General features: G+C 41.3%; 3 protein-coding genes across 9 annotated transcripts in view; 1 reads left to right on the forward strand and 2 right to left on the reverse strand.

Annotated features, from left to right (window-relative positions):
- L2HGDH (L-2-hydroxyglutarate dehydrogenase) overlaps positions 1-598 on the reverse strand; it is a 36,409-nt gene extending 35,811 nt beyond the window's left edge. The window contains exon 1 of the mRNA XM_006199796.4: positions 412-598. Coding sequence (XP_006199858.1) covers positions 412-536 — 125 coding nt within the window. The 5' untranslated portion in view covers positions 537-598. The remainder of the gene's footprint in view (positions 1-411) is intronic.
- A 79-nt stretch (positions 599-677) lies between these two features.
- On the forward strand, positions 678-11,613 carry DMAC2L (distal membrane arm assembly component 2 like). 2 transcript variants are annotated; one of them, XM_072963030.1, is made up of 6 exons: positions 678-769; positions 6,678-6,788; positions 7,724-7,932; positions 8,494-8,665; positions 10,452-10,580; positions 11,385-11,613. In XM_072963030.1, exons 1-5 carry the CDS (start codon positions 678-680, stop codon positions 10,564-10,566), a joined length of 699 nt encoding a protein of 232 aa, XP_072819131.1. In that variant the 3' UTR covers positions 10,567-10,580; positions 11,385-11,613. The 2 variants fall into 2 exon arrangements, with proteins under 2 accessions (XP_072819131.1, XP_072819130.1); XM_072963029.1 differs by lacking the exon at positions 11,385-11,613 and having other exon boundaries at positions 10,452-11,198.
- An 894-nt stretch (positions 11,614-12,507) lies between these two features.
- The window catches only part of CDKL1 (cyclin dependent kinase like 1), a 48,005-nt gene continuing 33,453 nt past the window's right edge, over positions 12,508-27,059 (reverse strand). The window contains exons 4-11 of one of the 6 annotated variants that reach the window (XM_072963025.1): positions 24,812-24,884; positions 22,325-22,415; positions 21,560-21,760; positions 20,014-20,096; positions 16,966-17,022; positions 15,611-15,802; positions 13,722-13,780; positions 12,508-12,980 (exon numbers count right to left, since the gene is read on the reverse strand). In XM_072963025.1, the coding sequence (XP_072819126.1) occupies positions 12,914-12,980; positions 13,722-13,780; positions 15,611-15,802; positions 16,966-17,022; positions 20,014-20,096; positions 21,560-21,760; positions 22,325-22,415; positions 24,812-24,884 (823 nt within the window). In that variant the 3' untranslated portion in view covers positions 12,508-12,913. Of the gene's footprint in view, positions 13,781-15,610; positions 15,803-16,220; positions 17,023-20,013; positions 20,097-21,559; positions 21,761-22,324; positions 22,416-24,811; positions 24,885-27,059 lie in introns of those variants that run through there. The other 5 variants (XM_072963026.1, XM_072963027.1, XR_012073592.1 and 2 more) reach the window with 5 other exon arrangements.

The raw sequence follows: 27,059 nt of genomic DNA on the forward strand, positions 1-27,059 counted from the left end.
TCTAAGTAGTATCAGGGAAGTCGGCGAATAAACAGCATATTTGATTGCTTACAGTGTGCGAGGTCCTTTAATCCTCAAAACGACCACCTACGAGAGACACTAGGATCCGATTCACACTTGAGCCTTTAAGGAGCTTAATTAACCAGCCCAGAGCTGAATAGGTATTGGAGGACTTGTATTCAAAGCCAGAACTATTCTTGACCTCTACTCTGCCTTTCTTACTTTCTTCCCGCCCACGAACACTACGCATGATCCCAGCAGGTTGCTCCTGGAATCCGAGGTTGGGGCCCGGGCTTCACAGGATCCCGACCTTGTCCTAGGACGGGGACGTGGAGCAGGGGCAGAGTTCCAGCAAGAGGCACCTCTGAGACAAGCAGCGCCGGCGGCGGGGGCGGGCCAGCGGCTACTCACCTGGTGCTGGCTCTGCGGCCACCTTGGCACAGGAGCCAGGGCTCGCACGCCGCGGAGAAGCCCCCGGGAAAACCCCCGCGGGCTCGTCCGCAGACCCTGCCCAGGTAACGCAGCCCCGGCACCATCGCCTGCGCCTCCTCAGGCCGCAGAAGCCGGACCTTGAGACCAACACAGCCCGGGTCCCGGCGCTTCTTAGCCCCGCCTCCAGCGCAGGGGCCAATGAGCGGCGCGCCTTCACCCCACGTGGGAGCGCCCGCCTGTAGCCAATGGACGCGCGCGGCGGAGGGCGCAGGGCAGGCCGGCGCCGCCGTGGACGCGGGGACGCTCGGTCGCTCAATCGCTCCCTCCCTCCGACGCTGTGAGTAGAGGAGCTAGGCCCCGAGCGGGGCGGGACTAGGGTGTTGGTTTCGCTCTGCCTTTTCCTCTCTCCCATCGCTGGGCTGAATGAAGACCTGGCCCGCCGAGTCTCGCGCCCTCGACCTTCACCACCGAGTGGACTCGGGGCCGCGGGAGAAAGTCTGGGGATGATTATGGTGAAAACTCCCGTTTGGACAGGCCCATCGGCCTCCCTTCCTTCCGCTCGGTCCCGCCCCCCTCAGCCCCGCCCCCGGCAGCCCGTGGCCCCAGCCCGGCCCCCACCGAGCGGAGTGTCCACTGAAGGGCCGCTCGCTGGCCACCTGGCCAGCCGGCCGGCCGGCAACGCCTGGCAGCCTGTAGTCCTCTGGACTTCAACTTACGGGGCTCCTGGTGTGTCACTCATTCAGTCATTTATTGGTCCTGTAAATACTGAGCGCCTTAGATGAACCTGATGGCTCGGTCTCTGCCATCATTTAGCAATATACGTCGTTTTCTTAAATCCTAGACCAAGATACACTTCTAAATATGCTGGGCGGGCCTGGGAACGGCGGGTCACCTGTGCAGGTCACTTCACCGCTGTTTGTTTATCTGAAAAATGAGGAACGTGGACCATGTAATCTATTAAAGACCTGTGTAAAATTACGGGATTCTCTATCACCATGCCAGTTTAACTAACACCTGTTCTCGGGGCTTGATGGAAGTTTTTAATTTTTAGGGTAAGGACAGCTGAACGGAACAAAAATAGAATAATGTGACTTCACTGCTGGAAGGACTTTACTTGGCTGTCCGAATTTGTCTCCAGTTATTAGTCGGGTAGCTTGGGGAAGTCAGTTCACCTCTCTGCTTCAGACCCTCCTCTGTGAACCAGGAGTAATAGCAGGGTCTCCCTCATAGGGCTTTATTGCGGGTTACATGAGATAAGACTGATCAGATGTTTAGCGCAGTAAAGTGCTCGAAAAAACGGTGGCTTTTATGTTTAAATGGTTTATCACCTGGACAGTTGTACATATTTACGTTATTTGTGAAAACCTGCTTGTGATGAACAAGCAGGTAGAGGACATTACCTGTTTGTTCATCACAAATGAAAAAAATAAGAAATGGGCTTTTCAGTTCAATTTTTCGAATGTTTGAGCTAATTCCCATGCAGTTGTAAGAAACAATAGAAATCCTGTATACCCTTTCCCCAGTCTTCCCCGATGATAACATCTTGTAAAACCATAGGATAGTATCACAGCCAGGAAACTGACACTGACACAGCCCATTATTCTTATTCAGAGTCCCCCAGTTTTACATTTGTGAGTATTTAGTGCTATATAGTTTTTATCACATGAGAAGATTCTTGTATCCACTACAGTCAAGCTACAGCACAGTTCCATCACCACCAGGATCTCTCCTGTTGCCCTTTTATAACTACACCTCCCTTCTGCAGGACACCCTTTTCCCTATTCTCTTCTCTCTTTCTAAAAATATGTCATAAGAGAATGTTATATAAACAGAATTATATAGTATATAACTTTCTGGAATTGGTGTTTTTCACTCAGCATAATCCCTTGAGACCTATTCAACTTGTTGCATGTATTGCTACTTCATTCATTCTTATTGCTGAGTTCATGGTGTGGATGTACCACAGGGTGTTTAACCATTCACCACTGAAGGACAGCTGAGTTATTTTTAGTTTGTAGCTATTTCGAATAAAGCTGCTATGAAAATTAGTGTACAGCTTTTTTGTGTGAGCCTGTTTTTGTTTCCCCCGGATAAATGCCCAAGAGTCCAATTGCTGGGTCATATGACAAGCACATGTTGAGTTTTGCAAGAAACTGCTAAACTGTTTTCCAAAGTGTCTGTACCATTTTACATTCCCACCAGCAATGTTGAATGATCCAGTTCCCCCTTAGTGTCACCAGCTTTTGGTACTATCAGTATTTTTTATTTTAACCAATGCATAGGAGGTAGTTGATTGTTACTAGGTTGAGTACAGGATTATACAAATGTCAGGTCTGTGGTCAGGCTTTCATGAGTCAGCCCATAGTAGTGATTTTTTTTTACTACTCTGTGATTTTTGAGCATGTGCTTCTTAGTTTAGCCTAGTGAAGGAACTCAAAATACACATGCTCTTTTTATAAAATTTTCTCTGCTTACCCTCTCCCCTAGGCTTGACTCTATATTAATTTGTTTCAGTTAGATAATCTCAAATCAGGAGCTCACCTTACATTTATTCACCCTGTGATATCTTTGGCTAGAGACACCTGCACCACCCTCCTCAGCTAAGAATTCATCTTCACCTTCCATCTAGGTCAGAACCTGTAAGAAGCTAGCTCAATGAGTGTCAAATGATACTGGCTTTTGGGACCTTTGCTTCTAATTCCTAATGAATTGCTCTATTGTTCCATTTCACTAGACTCTACACACTTAAGGAATAAGAATTGGCATCAATGATAGATGATTTGCAGTGAAGTGGGGTTATCATTTGGGGAGAAAACCCCCCAATTCTGGTACCACCTCACCCTTCTCTCCACACTTTTACCACCCTCAACTTGTTGGCTAGTTCAGTCTTTTCGAGCACTAAATTAGCCATCACTTTGAATAGCCCACCTAAGTCATTACATTTACTATGTAAAAAAAGAACTTCCATTTAAAAAAAGAAAAAACTTGTCATTTTTCAGATAGGGGGACTCTCAATCAAACCTACTCAAACACTTTGTACATAACCTATTTTGAGTTACATGTTAGAGGTCTGGCCTTCTCTAAGTCACAAATATAATAGCAACTTTTAGAAATACTTGCTACAGACTTAAACCTCTAAGCCATGTTGTGATAGTAAGAAAACTTCTAAAATAATTTTAATTCCTGAAACATAGTGGTAATTTTATAGTGGTTATTTTTTAACTGGCTTTTAACTAGTTTAATTCATTGGAGCTAAATTCACTGACTCACCACCAGAGGTCTCCTCTTTCCCTAAAGAAAGCATTCTCCGAGGAGGCTGCTGCTTGAATTCATCTGAAATTCCTAAATATCAATTAGCAAAGTTGCAAATGTAAAAAGCTACCAATTAATTTTTTTCATTTATTGTCAAGTGTTTTCGTTTATTTTTTTCATTTATTGCCAAGTTTTTTCACTTATTGCCAAGTTAATTTTAGTGTTAAAAATATTGTGAATACAATACCTAATTTATAGACATCATAGCTGAAGTAAATTTGGTCTTTCCCTTAAGCTGAAATACAAGGTAGGCCAAAATGAATCAAGTGAAAGTACTTCAATTTTCACAGACCACTTTAATTTACCTGCTTACCGACAGTGTCTCTGGTTTTATCTTTCTGCATGAAAATGTATCAGTTGCCAAATATTTATTAAACTCTTGCATCAGGGGATGGTACTGTGCTGGGTGCCAAGAAAAATGGAAATGAATAATATGTGATTCTTGGTTTGCTTTTGCTCTGCATACTTATCTTTTTTCTTCCTAACTGGAAACTCTTAATCATCCTTTGAGACTTATCTCAAAAAACACCTCTAGTGTGAAGCCTTCCCCTCAGTCCCTTCTCTAGGCTCTCACAGAACTTGTCCATACCTCTATTAAGACATCATGATGCATACTATTTATTTGTTTATATGTCTATACATATATAGTACATATACTTTATATTCTATGAGGACAGGAACATGTCTTTCTCTGTCTCCTTTGTTTTCTTTTTTTTTTTTATCTTACTATTGAGTCTCTTGCACCAAGTATAGCAAACATTCAGTAAACATTTATTGCGTAAATGAATGAATGCATGGAGATGGCATTTGAGTAAGGTCTTGAAGCTGGGGAAGATTTCCATGGGATTCAGGGTGGAGAGCGGAGCAGGGAGGGACAGTAAATGAAGGAAACAGCCAGAGTTGAAACTAGAAAGCCCAGATTTGTAAATAAGGTTGGCAGCCAAAGGAGTTAACTGAGGCGGACACAGGTGGAAAAAGATTTAACAAAAAGCTGGAGAGGGCTGAGCGTGTGGAAGGAGACAGTAGGGAGAGAAGTTGGCAGTAATGAAGGCAGAGGGATGGTGGAAAACGGATAAAGAGGGTAATAGATGATCCCAAGTTCTGTCCTGAGACCTTAACTCTCACTGTTCCACAACCTCAACATCCTCAGGCACTTCCTCAGCAATCAGGTGGTTCTCACACAGGCCTCTTTCTAGTCCTCTTCTTTTTCCTGAGTTCTAGAACCATCTAATGACTGAGGAAAGAACGCTGCACTCGTAAGAGAGAGAACTAGGTTCATGTTTCAGTGCTGCTAACAATTAGCCATGAAACATTGGGCAAGTTCTTTTAAACACGTGCATTTATTAATATCCCACATTGTTCCAGAAGGGATTTACAGTGTCAGCAAGTTAATATCAGGGCTTCAGTTTCCTCATCTCCGAATGAGAGGTTTGGGCTAGGTGATCCAAGTTCCTATCTGCTGTACCATTTTGTGACTCTGATTCTAATAATTTGTTGGTCATCATCTCCACCTAGAAATTCTGCCAAAACTTCATATTTAGAATATGAAAAACTGGGGAGAAAAAACCTGAATCCACAACCCTGTCCTTCTGACATTGTTATGTGTTAATGGCATCACCAACCTACTAGTGAGCCAGGATCAAAACCTTAGTGTCATCGTCAACTCCTCTGGCCCTTGTCTTGACATCTCATTTACTGAGTCATGAGGAACCCAACTCTGCAATGTCATCTCCATTCTCCCCCAACTTGGCCCCTTCCCATGGCCATATGTAGTTGAAGTTCTTGATGGTTGTCTCTCTGTCCCATTCTACTGACCCTCAGCCTTGATGCTGCTGTCTGAGTAATATTCCTGAAGCATAGTTCTAACAATTCCAGAGTTCTGTGCTAAATTCTCAGTGACTCCCAGCCACCTGCAGAATACATATTCTCTGACCTTGGGAGACCCTTCCCGATGTAAGTGTGACAGTGTTTGCCTCTTCTCATGACTCCTGAGCTAAGCAAACTGAACCACAATGTACCTTAAACATTCCTGCCTCAGCTAAATCATCCAACCTACCTTTCCCGGGCATCTTTGTTGAAATCCTTGTCTGTCTTTAACTTTTTTGAGGTATTTTTTAGGTTCTATTATCTATTTTAACTACCTAGTAACTTGTTTTAGCTCACTCTACCTTGCATTAAATTGTCAGCTCCTCAAAGTCAGAGACCATGTTCCATTTATCTTTGTTTTTCCCCCACCTGGCACACTATTAGAAAAACTTTGAGATAAATCGGGTTGAGACTCAGTTCAGAAATCACTTTCTCAACTTACGGTTATGGATTTTTACAGCTGGAAATTATTTTACAGCTGGAAAATTTTTACAGTAGCAAATCATCTCATTTTATAAACGAGAGGTGAAGCGACTTGCCCAGTCTTTACCAGCTGCCTTGGCACAGTTCTTTGTCTGCACTGTTCTGGAGACGCTGCTTGTAGCTTTGCCATAGGAATATCTGTTTGCGTGGTTCCTCTTCCTTTCCAAATACGTGTCTTAACCTTGACACATTGCTCCTTAGGTGATTTTAGTTTGTCATTTTGATACTGGAAATGTAGATTGGGAGTGAATTTAGTAAATCTGTAGAGGCACTGCCTGAATGGACACCAGGTGGCACCACTGCAGGTGGACTCCAACTGAGGATTGAATAAATGGAACTTAACGTCAAGGCTGGAAGGAACCAATAGGGACCATCCAGTTCAGCCTCTTGTTTTACAGTGAAAAAAAAAAAAAAATCAAGAAACAGACTGGAGTAACTTGCTCAATAACTACTGAGTGGCAAGTGAGTCATCAGCTTTACCAGCACAAGAGCATTGATTCTGAAGTTGTGAAGTAAGTTACTATATGGATGGGACTCTGATTGCCAGCTGGTGATCTAATATGAATACTGTTTTATGTGTCTAGATCAATGATGCTGTTTGGAAATATTTCCCGGCAGTTGTGTGGCTTAAAGAAACTCCCGTGGTCATGTGACTCCAGATACTTCTGGGGCTGGTTGAATGCAGTGTTTAATAAGTAAGTTACTCTAACTAAAGTGAAGAAAAGTGGGGATTGTTACAGTTTGATAAGTTTCCAATAGTTAATTTCGTTATTATATCTCAAATGGTTTTTGTGCAGTGAGTGCAGTATGATTCTAATTTTCTTTTAAAACAAACAAATAAAACATACACACAAGCATTGAATAAAGACTAAAAAAAATAGATTACAGAATATTATCTATGACTGCCTGGGTTGAAGAACTTCAGTAATTGTTATTCATCCTTTCAATGCCTTTCAATTTTCTAAAATGAACATGTATTACTTTTATAATCAGAAAAATGTAATTTTCAGTAAATGTAATTTTAGAATATTTTATTCTATGGCTTCTTAAGGAATGTAGTTAACCTTTTGAATCCTATCAAGGGAACTCAAGTTTTTAAAAAGTTACTTGGTGGCATGCTTAGAAATATTTTGAAACTGATGAAACTAACCTCATTGCTTAGTATAGCATTAATACTACTAACTAGAGAAAAAGGCACGTGTAGGAATTAATAAATATCATTTAATGACATTAATTTGAACAGGGGCTCAAAATTATTCCCTCTTCAATCTTTTATCATCAATAAAAATAACCAAGTCTAGTCATTCATTCAATATATACTTACTGAGTCCCTCCTGGTGTCAAGCTACTGTGCTGCATACGAATCAATGAAGACTTGTGTTTGCCTGATAAACTCATATAAAAACGAGATGCCTTGACTGAGTTCACTTGGAAACAAGAACAAAAGCAAAAAAGGTTGCAGGCAGAGCCACTGAATGTTTTCTTTACACAGATTTCACTCATATACTTGTCTCCCTCCTCGCCATTTGAAGTGAAAAGTGGTTGGTTATTCTGTATTTACATTGGTGAACATAGTTACAAAGCTAGTGATTACAGTAAAAGCTGCCTTCGTTTGTTCTCTTGCCAACAGAGTGGATCACGATCGTATCAGGGATGTCGGCCCTGACAGGGCGGCGTCCGAGTGGCTGCTGCGCTGTGGGGCCATGGTACGCTACCACGGCCAGGAGAGGTGGCAGAAGGACTACAACCACCTGCCCACAGGCCCTCTGGACAAGTACAAGATTCAGGCGATTGATGCCACTGATTCTTGTATCATGAACATTGGATTTGATCACTTGGGTAACTCCCCTATCATTTGTTATGGGAAATGCAGGTGATTTGCAGTGACATTCGGTTGCAGTTTACTATTATCGTCAAAAGTGGCTCCTTTTTGCCCTTTTCAGCCCAATCCAGTTTGTTTCTTCCTGTGTCTGATATTTATTTTTAAATTAAATAGAAGTTACAAACACCTTCCTCTACTTTCTTCCTGCACTAAGCTTGTCTCTACATGCCTTTATTCTGTGATTTATTGACTTAAAATTCAAGGCTTTGTCAAACTATCTTTGCCAAACTTCTGTCATTGAGAAACCTTCAACAATGTAGAAATAATTATATCCACAGAGCTTCTGCTTGTGTGGGCATTTCTTCCCTCCAGTGCATGGGCATGTGACTGCAGAATGGCCCTGTCTGTCAGCACAACCTGTATAGTGAACACCTTGTATGGGTGACTAATCGTTCCAGGTTTCCTGGGACTAAGGTTTCCTAGGACTTTCAATCCTAAAACTAGAACAGTTCTGGGGAAACTAGGACAGTTGGTCATCTTAACGGTAAAGTAGGTTCTTCAACTTTTTTTCTCCCCAGAGTGCCTACAGCATGTTGAAAAAATAAGGCTATGCAAGTGTCACTATATTGAAGATGGCTGTTTGGAGAGACTTAGTCAACTTGAAAATTTACGAAAAAGCCTATTGGAAATGGAAATAATTTCATGTGGGAATGTCACAGACAAAGGTATCATTGCTTTGCATCATTTAAGGTAGGTGCTCAGTGCCAAAATGGAAACTTGGTAATGATGTTGATGTGAATAATCAGAATTTAAAAGTTGAGAGGGTGGTGTCTTTTTTTTTTTTAAGTTCTGAAAAACAAAATTTAAGAAAATGACTTACCTTTCATTATAAACTTCATATAATAGTTTAAAACAGTTTAAATGATCAACCTTAATATATTATGGTTTTATTGCACTTTTTAGGGAGCACTTTTTAAAAAGTTTCATCTATGTAAAACACCTAGCATGGTGCCTGTTACAGTAAGCTCTCAATAAGCATTAACTATTATACCTTCTCCCCATCTTTTAAAACAGTTTCCCCCATGTTCTGCCAATAACCTCAGCATCACTGAAAGTTTGAGAAATTTTAAACGTTAGAACCAAAAGTACCAGACTGTTTATCTCTTACATTAGTTGAGGCTTTAAATCTTCAGCTTTTAATTGAAAGGAGTTCCTTTAAGTTCCTTTCCCAATTTCGTTTCCTTCCTAGGTTAAGATTCATATTTTTTAAATTCAATTTATTTAAACTAAAAACAAAAATATGAACAGTTCACTCATTTCTCCCACTCCCCACCTCCTGCCTCTGGCAACCACCAGTCTGTTCTGTACCTGTGAGCTTGGTTAGAGTTTCCACATATGAGATAACATACATTATTTGTCTGAGTTACTTCACTTAGCATAATGTCCCTGAGGTCCATCAATGTTGTCGCAAATGGCAGAATATCATTCTTTTTTATGGCTGAATACTATATTGTCTATATATATATATATATATATATATATATATATATATATATATATATATATATACACCACATTTTCTTTATCCATTCACCCATCAGTGGATACTTAGGTTGTTTCTGTATCTTGGCTATTGTAAATAATGCTGCAATGAACACAGGGGTGCATACATCTTTTTGAGTTAGTGTGTTTGTTTTCTTCAAATACCTAAAAGTGGAATTGCTGGCTCACATGGTAGTTCTATTTTTAATTTTTTGAGGAACCTCCATGCTGTTTTCCATAGTGGCTACACCAGTTTACATTCCCACCAATAATAGTGCATAAGGATTCTCTTTTCTCCACACCCTCACCAACACTTATTTCTAGTCTTTCTGATAATAGCCATGCCAACAGGTGTGGAGTGATATCTCATTGTGGTTTTGATTTGCATTTCCCTGATGAGTAATGATGCTGAGCATCTTTTCATGTACCTCTTATCCATCTGGACGTCTTCTTTGGGAAATGTCTATTCAGATCTGTTGCCTGCTTTTAAATCAGATTGTTTGTTTTTTTGCTATCAAGTTGTATGAGTTCTTTATACATTTTGCTTATTAGTCCCTTATCAGATATGATTTGCAAAGATTTTCTCCCATTCAGTAGGCTGCCTTTTCATTTTGTTGATGGTTTCCTTTAGGGGTCCAGAAGCTTTTCCATTTGGTTATTTTTGTCAGATTCAAAAAATCATTGACAAGACTGATGTCATATTTTATATTTAACATGCAAAGAAGTCCTATTCCACAGTATACATATTGTATTTGGAAAAACTCAGCAGAACTATTGATTCAGAACAACTGAACTTCCCAAAGTCTAGCTTAGTTCCTAGCATGAATTTCATTTAAAATAGTACTACTGTTCTAAAAGTCATTTTCAAAGTGTAGGGTGATACAAACACATTCTGTGTTTAATTTTTTAAAAAAGCAATAAAGCAAGTTTATTTTTAATGCTGTAAGAGTAAAGGCCAAATTAAAGTAACTTTTTGTAATTTCTCTTTTTGCAGAAACCTCAAGTATTTGTTTTTAAGTGATCTTCCTGGAGTAAAAGAAAAAGAAAAAATTGTCCAAGCCTTTAAGACATCACTGCCTTCTCTGGAACTAAAATTGGACTTGAAGTAAAATAATAATATTCAGTAAGTGTCTTATTTCAATTTAAAGTATCACTTGAAATTGTTGGTCCTGAACAGCAACAAATCTTATATAATCATCAACAGAACTGTAAGGATGTTACATCATGACATTCTAGAAGCAGAGCCCATCATGTAGAAAATAAACATTCAGACATGATTCACTGAAGTACTAAGTTGGAAGTGAGAATTTATGTACGTTAAATCATTTTAAGAAAAATGAAAACCAGGTACTATTTTAATTCTAATATAGTCCTCATTTTGTATAGATATCTGTACAGGTATCTCTTGATGTAGACATTTTAAAATGATTCAAATGTACAACACATTCTTTAACAGTAGTTTATGTTAGATTTTACTTTAAAATTATTGAAGCATGTTACTATAAATGTACAATTATGAAGAATTTAAAGCTAAATTTCAGATTTATTGATAGAGTCAATTATGCAGAGCAGCCGGGGTTGCTGGGGCATTCACACTGCTTGCCAGGACTTGCATGCATGTCTCATGATCCTGCATTCCTGTGTTCTTTATAACATCCATCCTTTCTCTGAATGAACAGTTTCTGGCTAATTTGTCTATATTGTAAGCTTGATCTGGTGTTTTATTAAAATTAAACATGAATACTTGGCTGGATTCAAATAGTTTTGCTGATTGCAGTAAAACCGAGGAGACAATCATGGAGACTAGCATAGCCATGCTTTTTGCTTAAATTAAAAAATTACTTTATACAGAAAATTTTAACATGTTAATTAGAAGCTCATTTTTATTCCCTCATGTATGTTGGATACTACTTCCCATGCGCTCCAGGGACATCATGCAGAAGTATAAGCACAAAATTCTCTTTACATCTAGAAAGCAGTGATGAAGAATATCATAAATAGACAAAAACCAACCTATATTTGTACCTGCTTGCAATGGCCCTGATTTGGGTATTATATGCCAACTTTTGTGGATTTCCATATGTTTGAATATTAATCTGTTGAATATAACCTTGACTGGAAATAATTTTAAAATAAATCCTTTCTGTGATGCAACATTCAAGTAGAAAAGTGAATTTTAGTTGTGTTTAGAAACCAGCTTATGTAAACAGCACATACTATAAATGATACACTGTTTGTTAATATAATTTCCACCGTCATTTAAAAAAATCATAAACAGTAAATTTTTAAAAAGGTAAGGATACAGAACAGTCTCATGTGACATATTGGTGATTCCATGCTGAAGAAAGGATCACAATATGGTTAAATTAAGTATAAGGATATATTTAATAGAATTCATTAAAAAAAAAAACGAGCACTTCTTTCTGAGGTTTGTTCAGTTACTGTCTGGTGAAGCATCTCATTCACCACAGTTTGGTCTGGAGCTACTTTTCTATTCTGGTTTTTTTTTTTTGAAACTACAGGATGAATTAGGCAGTTATAGTCATCTGCCTCACCAAGTGCATTGTTAGGGGTAAGGGAAAAAAACACAAAATGTAAACTATTCTCAGAAGTTGGATGTCCTTCTTTGTCATTTGAATCAAGTCTACATAACAAGAACTAGACAGTACTGTGACCAGCATTTACCCCGCCATCAGCTCTGTGCAAGAAGCTACATACATCAGGAAGCCCCAGGGTATCGTTAAACTGGCTGGGGTAGCCAAATTATTGAACAGATACCAGAATTTGGTGGATTATTTAGCAGGAAGAGAATAAGGTCAAATGTGCTTATGAAGAAAATCAACATAGCATTAAAGCTGAGAGTGCAGAAGAAATGTTTAGAAGACACCGTAAAATACATCTTCAAAAACCACGGCTGAGAACTGCTGGGAAATAGCAGCTCATCAACCAAAAATGGAGGTGAGCTATAAGAAACAGACATCAGCTTCTACCACCCTTGTGTCCAGGGGACAAGGATGAAAAAGCTTTTTGAATAGGAGCAATAGGCCAAATCAAAGCTAATTCTATGTCGTCATTTTAATTATCTCTGTACAAAGCTAGAAATCCTCAATAATATCATTTTGAACTAGTTATTAGCCATTATCTTTTAGTTATTAGGTTGGTATATATACACATGCCTATGTGTATACTAGACACATATACATACATATATACAGTGTAAAAAGATATTTCAAGGAAAACATCGATTTATAACCTACTGTCTTTTATGACCCAAGTGAACGCTCATAAGCAGCTTCTTCCAGAACTCAGATCACTGTATGTAGCCCTGCGTGTAGATCTGTGTCCGAGTCCGAGGCTGAGCTGGAGAGAATGAAGCACTAATTACTCTGAGGCTGGCGGGCCCAGGTCCTGCGAAGCCGGTAGATCTCGTTCGGCTACTTGGTCAGCTGCCAAGCTTCATGCCATTGTTTGCAAGGGGAACTGGGTGAACAAGTGTAGACGGATTACAGTAAATTCACCTTGCCTGTGAAAATAACAAAGATGCATCCTTTACTAAAGGTAAAGACAAAAGAATATGTGAGAAATATCTATATAGACTTGTCACTAAATATATAAGCATATAAATTAGTCTTTTATGGTAATCCACATGATTTTAAATATTTTGAACAACTCTTAAATATTAAAATGTTTCAAAATATAAAAATCAAAAGCCGGGGCAAGCAGAAAATGGAATTTTAAACATTTTGATTTCAAAAACGAAAACTCTCTTTAAATATGATGTGGAGACAATCTGAAAAGGCAGGAGATAGGACTTAAGGCATCAGGGATCCAAGGAAATACATATGGGTGTTCTGTAATCCATTTTTCACTTGTTGCATATGGTATAGTTGAATCATAAATCCTTTGCATCTGTAATTTTGCAGTGGTATGGGCAGTAGATACAGTTTATTTTCTGTCTGTAAGCTCAGTTACTTAGAGACAACAAGAATACAAGTGAAAAATCCAAGCAAGTTTTTCCTTTCTGTTCTGGACACCGTCGTCAAGCGTGGAAGACTGCCCCTGGAATTTCCCTTCACGTCCTGCCAAGTGGCCTCCCCCAGTTAGTTAGTTATGTTTTCTCCTGATGTTTTTTTAACCCTGGGATTGTTTTCAATCAGATGTATGGTTTCTTCAAATTACTGATCAATTTTTTTTTATCATCAGCCTGCAAGCTCTTTAAATGTTTGGAAAACGGTAGTTAAGTTTCTTGGTGTTGTAGTAGTACTTCTTATTATCCAAAGCTGGAAGGACACTGCTGCTGGTCAGCTGAGGTAGGTACTGCAACTGAAAATACAAAACACAGAAGTAAGTTCAATGATGTCTGCTTTTTTTTTATTATTGATAACACATCAAAAAATATAGAGTTTGGGCTTTCTTTGGGCACAAGCCACCCGTTCTCCCTGCTCAGCCCTGCACTAAACCTTTCTCTGCTCCCCCTGCCCCCCACCAAAAAAGATAAATAACTTTTTCAACTCAGAAATACTTTTTCTGCATAGAATCTAGGACCTGAGAGAGGACAAAATGTTTAAATTTGGTCTCTGCTTTTTGTTTTCAAGGTTTTTTTTTTTAATTACAAAGCAGAACATGCACATACATTAAAGGAAATTTGGAGAATATGAAAAAGAAGGGGAAATCTACATGTTAACTTTATTGGAAGAAAGCATAGCTTCTTGGGAGTTAAGAGCTTGCTGGGGCCTTAGGGATCATTTAAGACAATATCTTATCTTATAGCAAAGAAAACTGATGTCCAGAGCACTTAGGTGATTTGCCCACTTACAACCTTGGTTAAAAGGCAAAACTGCTCCTTTCATGCTGCCAGAAAATGTTTGACTTTATCGTCAATGTCAAATGAAAATAAGGGGAGCACACAGTTTTTTTTGAATTGTACTATACAGCCTTAGGAATCCGAAAAGTGGGTACTTTTTAGTACTTTTAAATCAACAGTTGAATTCTTTGGGACCTATAAGCAATATACAAATTAGTGGGGTTCTCCTATTCGTTTAAGTAAAAATATTTCTGTCAAGACCCTTTACTCTTTTTTTTTTTTAAGTAGTAGTAGATTTATTTAGAGAGACGCATACTCCACAGAGTGCAGGCTGTTTCAGAAGGCGGGAGAAAGGCCACGAGGTGTGGGGCTTGGGTGCCCAATATTCATGCACTCCATAGACAGAGTGCAGGCCATCTCACTCAGAAGGGACAGCAGCCAAGATCCTTTACTCTTGAACACAAACAGCCAGGTAAGGGGTAACTCAGGGGAAAGTCTATTTCCAGTCTCTTGCATTAAAAGCATTCTTAATTTCATAACTCTGGTCTGTCTTAGGGCCCTGGATTTCATGCTATACCTGTTCCTGAGGGACTGTCCACCCTCTTTCTCCTCCAAACCTCACACGCTCCACCCAGCTGCCACTCAACGTGCTGGGTAGCAGAGGCTGTAAAGGGAAAGACTAAGGCAAGATAATTTGTAGCTTCAGGGGTACCCAGGCAGATCCAGAAGCGACCAGGAGCAGCCAGCTCATCTCAGCTATGGTTCCAACTATAGTCCGTTCTAAATATTACAGCTTTGGGCTTATGACAAGACACTTAAAAAAAGGCCATTCTGCCACTTTGCACCAATCACAGTTTTTCACAGGCTTCCAGTGTGCAGCTTGGATACCACGCTCGGGTCCAAAGTACTGTCCTGCTATCACCGAAAGCACCACATTTACCTACCAACTCTGATGATTAAAGAATCAGGGAGGAAAACAGTTCCTTTTTTCAATAAACCTGGAATGCCAGTCAATACTGAAGGTAAACATGAAGACAAAGGGCTGCCCTGGATAAGTTTGATTCCTTTTTCCAAAGCGCAAGCATGCTCAGCAGTACTCATACCCTTGTCCCTGGCTGGGACCTGTGCTCGGACACGCCAAAAGCCCCGGCCCCTGGGTGGCAGCAGGGAGCTGCCCGACAAGGGCACCTTTAGGATTCAGGTAGAAGGGCCTTTAGGAGGCATAGGTCTCTGGGACCCTGGTTGACAGTAATAAGGGTGCTAGAGCTGCAAGCCACAACTGCCACCTCAAGTATAGATTAGGACTCTCTGCACCAGGTGGCAGGCATGGGATCATTTGAAACAGCAACCTTGGATGCTTCTGTAAAGCAGTGCCCTGTCTTTACCCCTGGCAGGTGCGTTCGGCTCTGTCTCAGGGTCTTCCTTGTTGGTTTGTCATGCTCTTTTGTGAAGTCCCCTGTTTCTCTGATGCTGTCAAAATACGGGTGCTGCAACAGCTGCTCACATGTCAGTCTCTCGGCGGGATTCATGTGGAGACAGCCCTGCAAGAACAGAAAATTCCCTCTTACTTCTTTTAAGACGGTATTAACTTATTAATATCATTTTTTTTCTTCTTTGGAAGAATAAACTCTTCAGTTGGCAACAAAAGGAGGGGAAGAAGTAGGAAAAACACACCAATCATGATTTTTTCCTTCCACTATAATTCCTAAATGGGTAAACACATAATGAATTAATAGACAATTTCTAGGAATAGTAACAAAAAATCATTTTCTCTACCTTGTTCTTTTCCTGAGGCAGTCAGTGCTCTGCCCTGAGGGAGCAGGGTACGGTTTCTGAGTAACCTCAGTGTCCAACTAGAATAATCCACTTAACCCATTTGGTCCCTTGGATATACTTTGTAAAAACTAGTTTTTTCACTGAAAAAATAATACCGATACATGGTAGAAATAAAATTCATACAGGGTGCAGCAGAGTCTCTCCAGCACTCGAATTCTTCCATTCTCCCTCCTACAGTCAGTTGTTTTTCTGTATATTCTTCCAGAAATAGTCAATGCATACAAGCATCTATGTGTATATAGGGAAGGTGAGGCATAAAATACATCTCTTTAGATTACATCATTCTTAACTATTTGCTTTGCCAGGAAATGGGCCATAGGGCTCATACTTAGATAGATTAAATCCCACAACTACATACCCCAAGGAACTGTCTCATTTAAAAAAATTATAAATGCATCAGTAAATGTTTTAAATACTTTTTGAAATGGTTGGGACATTGACTGTAACTTGCCAATATTTCAATTAGCACCTCATTTTATATAAGGGCTATACATTTCTGAAGATGTATATATAAATCAAGTTTTAAAATCAAAACTAACTTCAAATATAGTAGGGAGTTGACTATTTAAAAGGATCCTGTGGCTAAACATTTTTTGAAGAAAAGGATCCTTTTGTAAAACAAACACCACCCCTCTGAAATTTCTGTTTTGTGTAAATTTAGATTTCAAATACAATATTAGATTTATTTCAAGTGACAAACACAGATGTTTTCACTGTGACCCATTTTAAAAATGGAAAACACATAGACTTTTCAAAGGAGAATTCTAAAAGGAACACTTTCCCATCCACGAACTGACATAAATCATTCAGATTCCCCAAAGATACAGCTGCCGCCTCCTTCCTGATCTGTTGGAAGCCATGATTTTACCTTTAAGAGCCCCAGGGCGGGATAAGAGATGTTTGGAAATTTAAATTCAAGTGGTTCCTATTTAAAAAAGAAAAGAAAAGGAGGGTTTTATTTACAGCATGTATTCAAATAGAAGGTTACCTCCCACTGGTTTTCTTTTGAGTAAGAGAAGCATCTTCTTGGCACCTTCTCTGCCTCCTCCACCCTCTGCCCCCGCCCGCCCCCCCCCCAACAACCTCCCTACGCCTGTTTCATAAGCTCCTTCTCTCCCCACCTCCAAACTGCTTTTCCAAATTTTCTTCCTAACCAACCACTCACCCCCTTCACTTCCTGAAGAACTGATGCAAGTAGCAAATTGTGAGGGAATACGAATCAAAGGGGAAAAAAAACCCCACTTTTCCAGCAATTGTTATTTTATTTTTTTCTGCCTCAACTTACATAATTTGCCGTGCCTCGGAATAATTTTGACATTGATATTTATAAAAGAGGCCCTAATTACTGCTTTTCTTGACATTTACATAAGGGAGTTTCAAAATGGATTTTTTTTTCCTACCCAGGTGAACAGATGTTTCTTGGTTTTCTGGAATAAACACTGTTCTCTCCTCCCACAAGAGCCTGCTGTTTTCCTGATCATCCTACTGTTTAAAAGTCTCCCCAGCAGACATTCATCCATCTCCCTTTGGCCATTTAAGGGTATTTTGCTCCAGTCACAGGCAGGAGGCAATTAGGAATACAGAGCACTATAAAGTGGGAGGAATGCTGAATGTCAGGCGGACAGACAGGCCAGTTAAAGAGATAAACTGCTGATAAAGAGGCTAAAGAAGGGGGATCTGGGAAATGAAGAGCAAGCCAAGCTAAGTGAAATGAGGACCAGGGTGCACTGTGTGCATAAAGACGGCAGTTCATGGGCTGTGGGTTGGAGTGACAGGTCAGCCCATCGGATGAAACGCAACCCCTGGTGCTGCCATCAAGCTTGAGAGTCCAGTGTTGTTTGGGACAGAGAACCAGCCACAACCAACTCCCAGGTGTGCACTTATTCATCTCTGATAAGAAAAGAGGTAAGAGCCTCGGTTTTGAAATTCCCTAAGATCAATAGTGAAAAAAACCCTAATGCAGATTTGTATGAGCCTTTTAGAGTAGCTCCTCCTCTGCCCCCTCCCATGGCTTAACTATTTCTCTTGCTACTTCTGTGCATTCAGTCTGAGCACCGCTGGGGACTGACTGGACGTTGCTGACACTGAGCTCTGCTGCCTCAGCGAGGACGCCTGGGATGAGGCCGCTGGTGGGCTATGATAGGATGGGCCCGTCCTGCCGGCTTAGCCGGTTTCCCTGCCCCCGAAGCAAGCGGGCCTCCCTCCGGCAGGGTTACTGACCAGCAGAGGGACGCTGCACAGATGTTCAACCAGCGCAGCCCCCGCACTGCTTTTTCCTGTGTTTCTGTCAACAGGAAATCCCCTGCAGGACAACCTCTGGGAAACCACGGGAAGCCTTTCACGTTTATGAAACCTGGGTTGTTTCTGATACTTCATGGTAGACAAGCAAACAGGAAATCGCTAAGGGATTTTTAGTGTGAAACTGGGGACGTCCAGATCACAGGGGCACCGGCTGGGTCACCTGTCATATGCCAGGTGTCATTCCTGCTTCTGCGTCCCAGCAGGCTCCCAGCATGACCCGCTTTTCCTATCCTGGTGTTGCTGGAGGGGAGGTAGCAGGGAAGTGGGAGGTGGATGCATTCACTTTAGGACAGGCCAAGAAGCTGAGGGAACAGACAGCTCCAACGGAACTGGACGGAACCTCCATCTGGAAACTGAGCAACGGAGGATTAATTTCAATATCAAAGTACCTTTCTTAGACAGTAGAAACTCAGGATTTCACAGACCTTAACTGTGCTGTGAAATGTGTTTCATTATCATACAGCCTTATTAGAAGACATTCAAAAATATTAAAAAACCATAAAGGAAGAAACAAATCATCTCACCCCAAAGAGACATTCACTGTTAATATTTTGGTATATATCCTTGCTGCCATTTATTTCACAAATGTAAAAATCTTTGCATGATTTTCCAGAGGTTGTCACATTATATTTAGACATGTAAATATATGTATTGGGCTTTTATTTATTAAATATATTACAATTATGTCAAATTATAAGTATTATTTTTATATTTAGCAATATGTTACAGACTTTTTTCAGGTGATTACATATATAGTTATTTTTACTGGCTACGTGGGATTTCTGTTGTAAGGATATACCATAACTTATTTAATTAATCCCCTACTGATGGGACACTGAAGGAAATGATTTCTATTAAAGAATGCCATACCTGAAGGAGAGTATAGCTCAAGTGGTAGGGCGCATGCTTAGTATGCATGAGGTCCTGGGTTCAATCCCCAGTACCTCCTCTAAAAATAAACCTAATTACCTCCCTCCCCTGCAAAAAAAAAAAAAGGTATTCCATACCTTTATGCCCTTGTCTAATGGTTTCATTGGAAGAAATTCTTAAAAGTGGGTTAGGAAATGCACATTTTAAATTTTTTCAGTTTTTGCAAAATGAGTGTTTTCCCCACATTGGACATAGAGGGAGGTACCAGAGTGAGGTCGGCCAAGCAGGTTCATTACCGTTTTCCCCCATGGCCTGGGGGTGAGAGCACGGCAGGGTATGGGATTTGGATAGTGCCCACTTTTCCTGGATGAGTCATTGTCTAAAAGTTGACTGGCTCTGAACTACTTAGCTTCAACTGCTAAAAAGGATGAAGGGCAGGTGAGGCCGGGGCAGGCAGCTCCACATTCCTGTCCCACACACTGGCTAAGGTCTGCTATCAGCAGCCTTTAAATTAGCAGTAAAGGCCAGGGTCTTGCTAGCCAACTTGCCCCAACTTTCCTTTTCACTCTTAGACTGATTTTCCAGGGCAGAGTGGACCATAAGGCTCAGGCAGGGGACTAACTATGAAAACCTAGTTAGCTTGCAACTCCCCATAGACAACCATCCAGTGAGAACCATCACCACTTAAACACCCCGGTAACCTTCACTCTGACATGCAGAGCTCTTTCCAAAATGGATCACTCACCATATCCTCAGGGTCTGGAATTTTTACCCCACTGAAGTACTGATTCGTGCTAAATACTTGCTGGTGCCTAGGAATGAGATCTCCTTTGGACAAGAAGAAACAAGGAGGTAAAATTAGATCAGTTAGCAAGCACTGCCTTGTGGTTTTCCTCTATCGGTGCTGTGTCCGTCAGTGCCTACACCGACCAAGGCTGAGTCTGCTTCTCCAGTCAGAGGGGAAGGCACTGAGGGAACCCCAGCAACCTGCACGGAGACCCACAGTGGGCTAAGTCTATGTAGGGAACTAGGGAGACGTGCGAGGAAGGTGAAGGCTGCAAGGTTCTCTTAAGGGCTCACAAAGTGTCTGAGGAATACAAAACGCACGCACACACAAATTAAAAAATGCCTTTTTAAAAATAGCAAAAATGCAGCAACCACAAATCAACATCATATTCGCTGAATACTGATGGGTCAAGATAAAACTGTATTGGACACACTTAGAACAGTGCCTGACACACAGCAAGCATTCAATAAATATTTGGGGAAGGAAGGAAGGAGGAAGGAAGGGAAGGAGGAAAGAAAGGCAGGCAGGCAGGCATGGAAGATCCAGCTAGAAGGAACAGGTTTCCAAATTGGAACCACCTTTACATGTTTCACTGGTGATCGCTTGGAAATCCTATTGTATATACTGTTTAGAAGCACTGATGATGTGAAGTAATGAAACAAAAGGAGCAATTCTATATTCTGGGGAATTATGTGAGGCTTACCCTGTCCACATTTCAGCCAAGCCAGCTAAACTCACCCTTGTGTAAAGTTCCAGGGATATTACGTTTGAAGAGGAATTTTTTTTCTTTTGTGTGTTGGGGGGGGTAATTATTTATTTATTTATTTACTATTTTTAGAGGAGGTACTGGGGATTGAACCCGGGACCTCATGCTTGCCAAGCATCCACTCTACCACTTGAGCTATACCTCCCCTTGAAGAGGAATTTTGTTCAGAGAATATACAGAGATACTCAGAAGGTGCCCTTGGGGCACACCCCAGCCCACTTCGCAGAGCAGAATGAACAACAAAAATCTACCAATCAGGGCAAAGTAAAACAAGGAGGGTGGCATCAGAATAGCCTTTCTTCCTGACACTTAGCAGGTTGAGCATCTTCTCTGTAGCGTCTGAATAATCCGAACTAGCCTGGCCGGCTGGAGTCAAGGACATTCAGAGAATGAATTACCACAATGAAACAAAACACAAGAGCATCCTGTAAGCTGCCAGGCCCTTATGGAAATGTATGTTTTTACTGTTGTTATGATCATTATTTGGAGTTTAACTTGATTCAAACTATGCTGAAGAGAGAATCTTATGTCTTTTTGGACAATTGGTACAGACTCAACATTGTTGATTCTTTTTATTAAAACAAACACAGATACCTTTCATGGAGCCCTTTCAATGAGACTGAGAGTCTTCCTCTCTCGTCACAGTACAGGGCACCAGGTGAGACTAGGAACTTGGCTCTGCCCTGCATGAGTCAAACTATCCAGTTTCCCAAAAAGTGGGACAAAAACACCACTTACCCAGAGTTTTCCTAATCAGATAGAGCTGATCCACATCTGATTTTCCTGGCCACAGGGGCACCCCTGACAGCAGCTCAGCAAAGACACAGCCAATTGCCCAAACATCTACCGGGGGGCCGTACTGTGTGTCCCCCACCAGAAGCTCCGGGGAGCGGTACCACCTGGTAGCCACGTAGTCTGTGTAGTAGTCACTCGGTCCAGCTGGCCAGTGGTGGGACATGGAACAGAGAGAGAGCAACGCCAGTGAGAAATCAAAACTGAGAGGGAGACCTGAGGAATCAAGCTCATGCCCCGTCTGTGGCTTTTCTAAATCAGTGGTTCGCAATACTGGTTGCACATTAAAATCACTTGGAATAGAGTATTTTTTAAATTACTGCTGTTTGGGCCCCACTCCAGTCCAATTAAACCAGAATCCCTGGAGAGGTATCAGTGTAGTTTTTATAGTCAGAGTTTATAGTTTCCCAGATGATTCTGATCTGCACCCAAAGTTGAAAACGACTCTTCTAAAAAGTACTATTTTAGGGGGAAAAAGAAGGTAGAAATCAGGAGGGTAACGTACTTTTTAATAAGCACTTTACTGTGGTAGAATTTATATACAGCATACGTTTTTAAACCACTGTATGGCTACATGTTTTCAATAATTGCAGAATTGTAATTTATAGCAAACTATGCCCTAAATATCCAAAAACTAGCTTTCTATAGCATTTATCGTATAAAGAATCTTTCTGGCTTTGACATTTAACTAAAGAAATCTTCAATACTCACTCAAAAGCCGAGCAAATCCAAAGTCACAAAGTTTAATCACTGAATGTTTTGTGATAAGGATGTTTTCCGGCTTCACATCTCTATGTATGCACTAGTCACAAAAATCAAACCAAAAGAGATTATAAAGGAGCAACTATAACATATGGGCTAAATAAAACATGAATATTTAGCAAATATTTGAGGAATCATTTGAATGTCTCTCACTGGTCTTTTGGATAACAGGCGACAAAACAGCAGCCTGACACAAACCTAGTACCATGGCTGTCAGAGCCTGAACTGGCCCACATTCCTGAAGGGCCCCCGAGGGACCAACAAGTGTGAAAGGAAAAGTGAAAGAAGGGTGGCCAGATAAACAATACTGTTCTTAGTGTAAGTACATCCCATGCAGTATTTGGGACATATTTATACTAAAATATTGTGACTGTTCATCTTAAATTCAAATTTAACTGGGTGTCCTATTTAATCTGGCTGCCTTTCGGTGACTGGGAAGATGTTAAAAGGCTCTGGCTGAGGCCTGCATCATGGTTGCAAGAGCTGCAAATTGGTGCATAAGCGGAATTCACAATCCAGCTGTTTAACTGAGAACAGAACACACTCCATCTGGTAAACAGGACAAGCCCTGGGCCTGCTGAGATAAGCTGGGGCAGAGAAGGGCGGGCAGCAGGCTCCGGCCAAGAGACCTCCCTTCCCGCTCTGACACTAGCTCTGACATTCGTCCCCACAAGATAAACAAGCGTAGGCAGCGCTCACCCTCTGGGGAGTCGCTAGATGTCAGCTCCATCCCACACACATCAAGTCTTACTGCTGCCTTCGCCCCACGGGATGCAGCCCCCGCCCCATAGTTTAGACACAAATCACCTATGGTTTCCAAACCACAGCTGACATTGTTTACTAGCGGGCCCTTAGAGGAATGTGGAAGAATCTTCACATTTTCTTATTAAGTAACAATTTTGCGGGGACAAGCAACAAATCAACAACCTAATTGACAATCACATAAAAACAACAGTTGGGTCAAAATACTGTTCAGGTTCCTAACCATCTTCCCTTCTTCCAAGCCTTTTCCTCTCTGGAGAAGAATGCTGGCTCCTTCTGCCATCGGACAGGCCCTCGGACGTTTGCCGCCCACACCCCGGGGGGTTCTTGACTTTCTAGAACTTGGAGAGAGGACAGAGGTCCCTCTTGGGCCTGGCCTAGTTCTCACTCCAAAGGACCTTCAGGGTGAGAGCTCAGCGTCAGTGTTTCCCCACGGGTATTTATTATTCTGGAAGCGTTTGGGGAGACAATTTCTGAACTACTGTGTTACAGTCTAGCTGGTTCTCAGCAATTAATGGCCCTGAGATCTCCACTCTTTTACCACTGGCTTCCTATATTACTATAAATGGGTACACCCTTGACTATCATGCTGACAGATGGCCAGAAGTACTCGTAAGCAAGAAAGAGCTCCTATTCTGTTCTGAGAATTCTTTACAAGTTTCTGCAACCCTCGCCCCATGCACATGTGGCCAAACAGCTTCAGGGGCTCTCCAGGGAACTGTGGTATGCGTTACATTTGTTCTTAGTGTCTCTGCTTTTCCCCACCAGGGACTTTCTGTAGGCTCTCCTACTCTCCCAACATAAAACTCACTCTCAGGAAACCACCAATCCTCACTCGCAGAAAAGGGCAACACGTGTAAGGGGTCCACGCTCCCTGGTAAACGTGCATTTGGACGAGGATCGTAGCCTTCAGCGAGGTGGACAAGTGCTAGCTACTCTCACATTTAATTCTGGGAAGGCAGTTTCAGGAAAAAAAAATCATTTAGAACAGTGAGAGGAAGGGGATTCAGCCCCACCAGCTAAAGTGAGCCTGGCAGTTGTTAGGACAACGACGCAGGGTGGTGAAATTGCCCTTGAGGCCAGACTGAAGCTCTGATATTGGAGTCTGGCTTCTGGGTGCAGGGAGCAGGCAGTGTTGTACTGGAGGGAGCAGCAAGTTTCCTGGCATCTGTGGAGTCACATCACCTGGGCAGCGGTCCACTGTGCCTTCCCCTAGGCCTAGCAGAGGCCCAGTGTTCAAGGTTTCCACTGGCTGCTTCGTTGCACACTGGGCGCTCCTGGCTCACCAAAGCAGGCACTAGCACACGTGCATTGCACGTGGACTCCACCTACTGCAACTCAACGTGCACAAGTCACCTGAGGTTCCCCAACCCAACTGCAGAGTATTTCAGGCCAACACCGACTCCACGTGAGTGGAACTCTACCTTAAATCTGAGTCGTTTCTAATCACTGTAAATATAACCACTTTCTTAAAATCATACAGATGCACCTTTAAAACCTGAACAAAAAGGAACAGCTAGGTTGGCATTTTTAGCTTCGACTTACCCCAATGAGGCTTAAGAAGATTTGGGTGAAAAATTCTATCCACAAAACTATGATATAAACTTTGTTCAAAGGCTCCCCTTCAGCTTCAGGGCAGCCTTCTGATTTTTAGAGGGAGATCATGAGACTTACGTTGTGTTTATGGCAAAAATTTACAGCTTGTAATGTCTGCCAAGTTATGCTCTTCACGAGATGTTCTGGTACCCTAGTAAAAAAAAAAAAAGAAGAAGAAGAGGAAGCAACACAGACACATTCTTTAGTGTTGCCATGGAATTCATGGAAAGTAAACCAAGACAGGCTTAAGCAGTGAAAAATCCTAGGTGACACATAGTCATCTAACTTGTGGCACCGGCATTCCAAGGATCCAAAGTGTAAAGAGCATGTGATCGGAACATCGCTTAAGTCCAGGGACAGCAAGGTCACAGCAATGCTAGCTAACATCTCTGTCTAGAGGGAGGGCCCATGAGACCCACAGGCATTTTAACAAGTACTCATGACCACCTGGAACATCTGGGACACCTCTGGGAACTGCCTGGTAAATGGGGCTCCATTTCTACAGGGAGCTTTTCACTGATACAAAGTGAGTAAACGTCGAGCATAAAAGACGCTGTTTATTCTTTCAAGTTGCCCCAGCTGATTGCCTTGAAGCAGAACTCGTTTTCCACAGATGGGCACCTGGTTTCTTCAGGCTCCCTAGGCAGCATTATTTTTTTTTAAGGTAATGAAGATTTTACTGCAGGTAAGGAAGAGGTTTAGACTGCGCACCATGCAACAAAGTTCCTACAATTCAACGCCCACATAGGCATCTTGGTTCCTTCCTCACACTGCTCCTCTGTGGTGGCCAGCCGCCTCCTGCTCACATCTTCCTGCCGTGTCCCCCATCACGGCATCTAAACCTTATGCCACTGTTCCCAGCTCTGCCTCCCTGACTCTAAGCTTACATCACCAGGGCAACCAGTGGCCTCAGCAGATCCTTTGTGCAACTCAAAAAACACCTCCTCCTCTGAAAGCATTTTTTTTAAAAAAAATATTAGGCCATGAGCAAAATGAACTACAGAGTACATTTATTTTCAGAGACACCCCGCCCCCCACCAGTTGGACTTATTATTTTTACGAATCAAACGTTAAACAACATTGTTGTGGTCCTCAGCCAGAACAAGTAAGTACACCAGGGAGGAAACTCTTGAGTATTTGTGTCAAGGTGACCCAAAAAAGTCACTTCCAGCCTCTGGGAGGGGCTCTGAGGCCACTGTTGTCGCAGGCCAGATGTTCAGGAAATCCTGCCAAGCAGATAAGAGGATGCTGGAACAGTGGGACAATGTGGAGGAAATGAAGAGGCCACTTCCAGGAAGAAGAGCTGGGACATTCCTGGCCTGAAGGAACTTTTCTCTAAATTCTCTTCCTTATTCTGGTGGCACGAGTGCCAAAAAAACTCACCTGTCTCGAAAGAAGGCCTAGAAAAATACAACACAGAAGACATTTCAGGGAAAGTACTTTCCCCCGGCCTCCACCTTTTTCCAGAAAAGATTTTGATTATTTAATGAATTAAGTATTAATGTAAGATTATTCAGTACCAGGCAATTTTGACCTCTAAGAACACTTCCCAAAAGAAATTATGCAAAAGGAGCATTTAAAAGTAAATGATAAAAGCATTAGTGAATGCTCCTCTAAGGCTGAGCACAGTTACACAATTCTCAAAAGCAAAAACTCCATATGAGCTACCTACTGTCATCTTAGGTTGGCTACTCACTTCATTTCTTTCTTTTTTTTTTAACTGAAAATTTTCTAAGTTTTTTTTTAAGTATAGTTGATTTACAATGTTGTTAGTGTCAGGTGTACACTGTGATTCAGTTATATATATATAAATCTATTCTTTTTCAGATTATTTTCCGTTATAGGTAATTATAAGGTATTGAATATAGTTCCCTGTGCTATACAGTCGGACCTGTTGTTTATCTAGTTTATATATAGTAGTGTGTAGATATCTGTTAATCTCAAACTCCTAATTTACCCCTCCCTGCCCCCTTTCCCCTTTGGTAACCATAAGTTTGTTTTTTTTTTTCCATGTCAGTGAGTCTATTTCTGATTTGTAAATAAAATTTGTTATCTTTTTTAGATTCCACATATAAGTGATATCATATGATAGCTGTCTTTCTCTGACTTACTTCACTTCATATGATAATTTCTAGGTCCATCCATGTTGCTGCAAGTGACATTATTTCATTCTTTTTTATGGCTGAATTATTCCATTGTATAAATATACCACATGTTCTTTATCCAATCATCTATTGATGGACATTTAGGTTGCTTCCATGTCTTGGCTATTGTAAACAGTGCTGCTATGAACACTGGGGTACATGTATCTTTTTGAATTAGAGTT

This window comes from Vicugna pacos, chromosome 6 (genome assembly GCF_048564905.1).
Source record: "Vicugna pacos chromosome 6, VicPac4, whole genome shotgun sequence".
In the NCBI taxonomy this organism is placed as follows: domain Eukaryota; kingdom Metazoa; phylum Chordata; class Mammalia; order Artiodactyla; family Camelidae; genus Vicugna; species Vicugna pacos.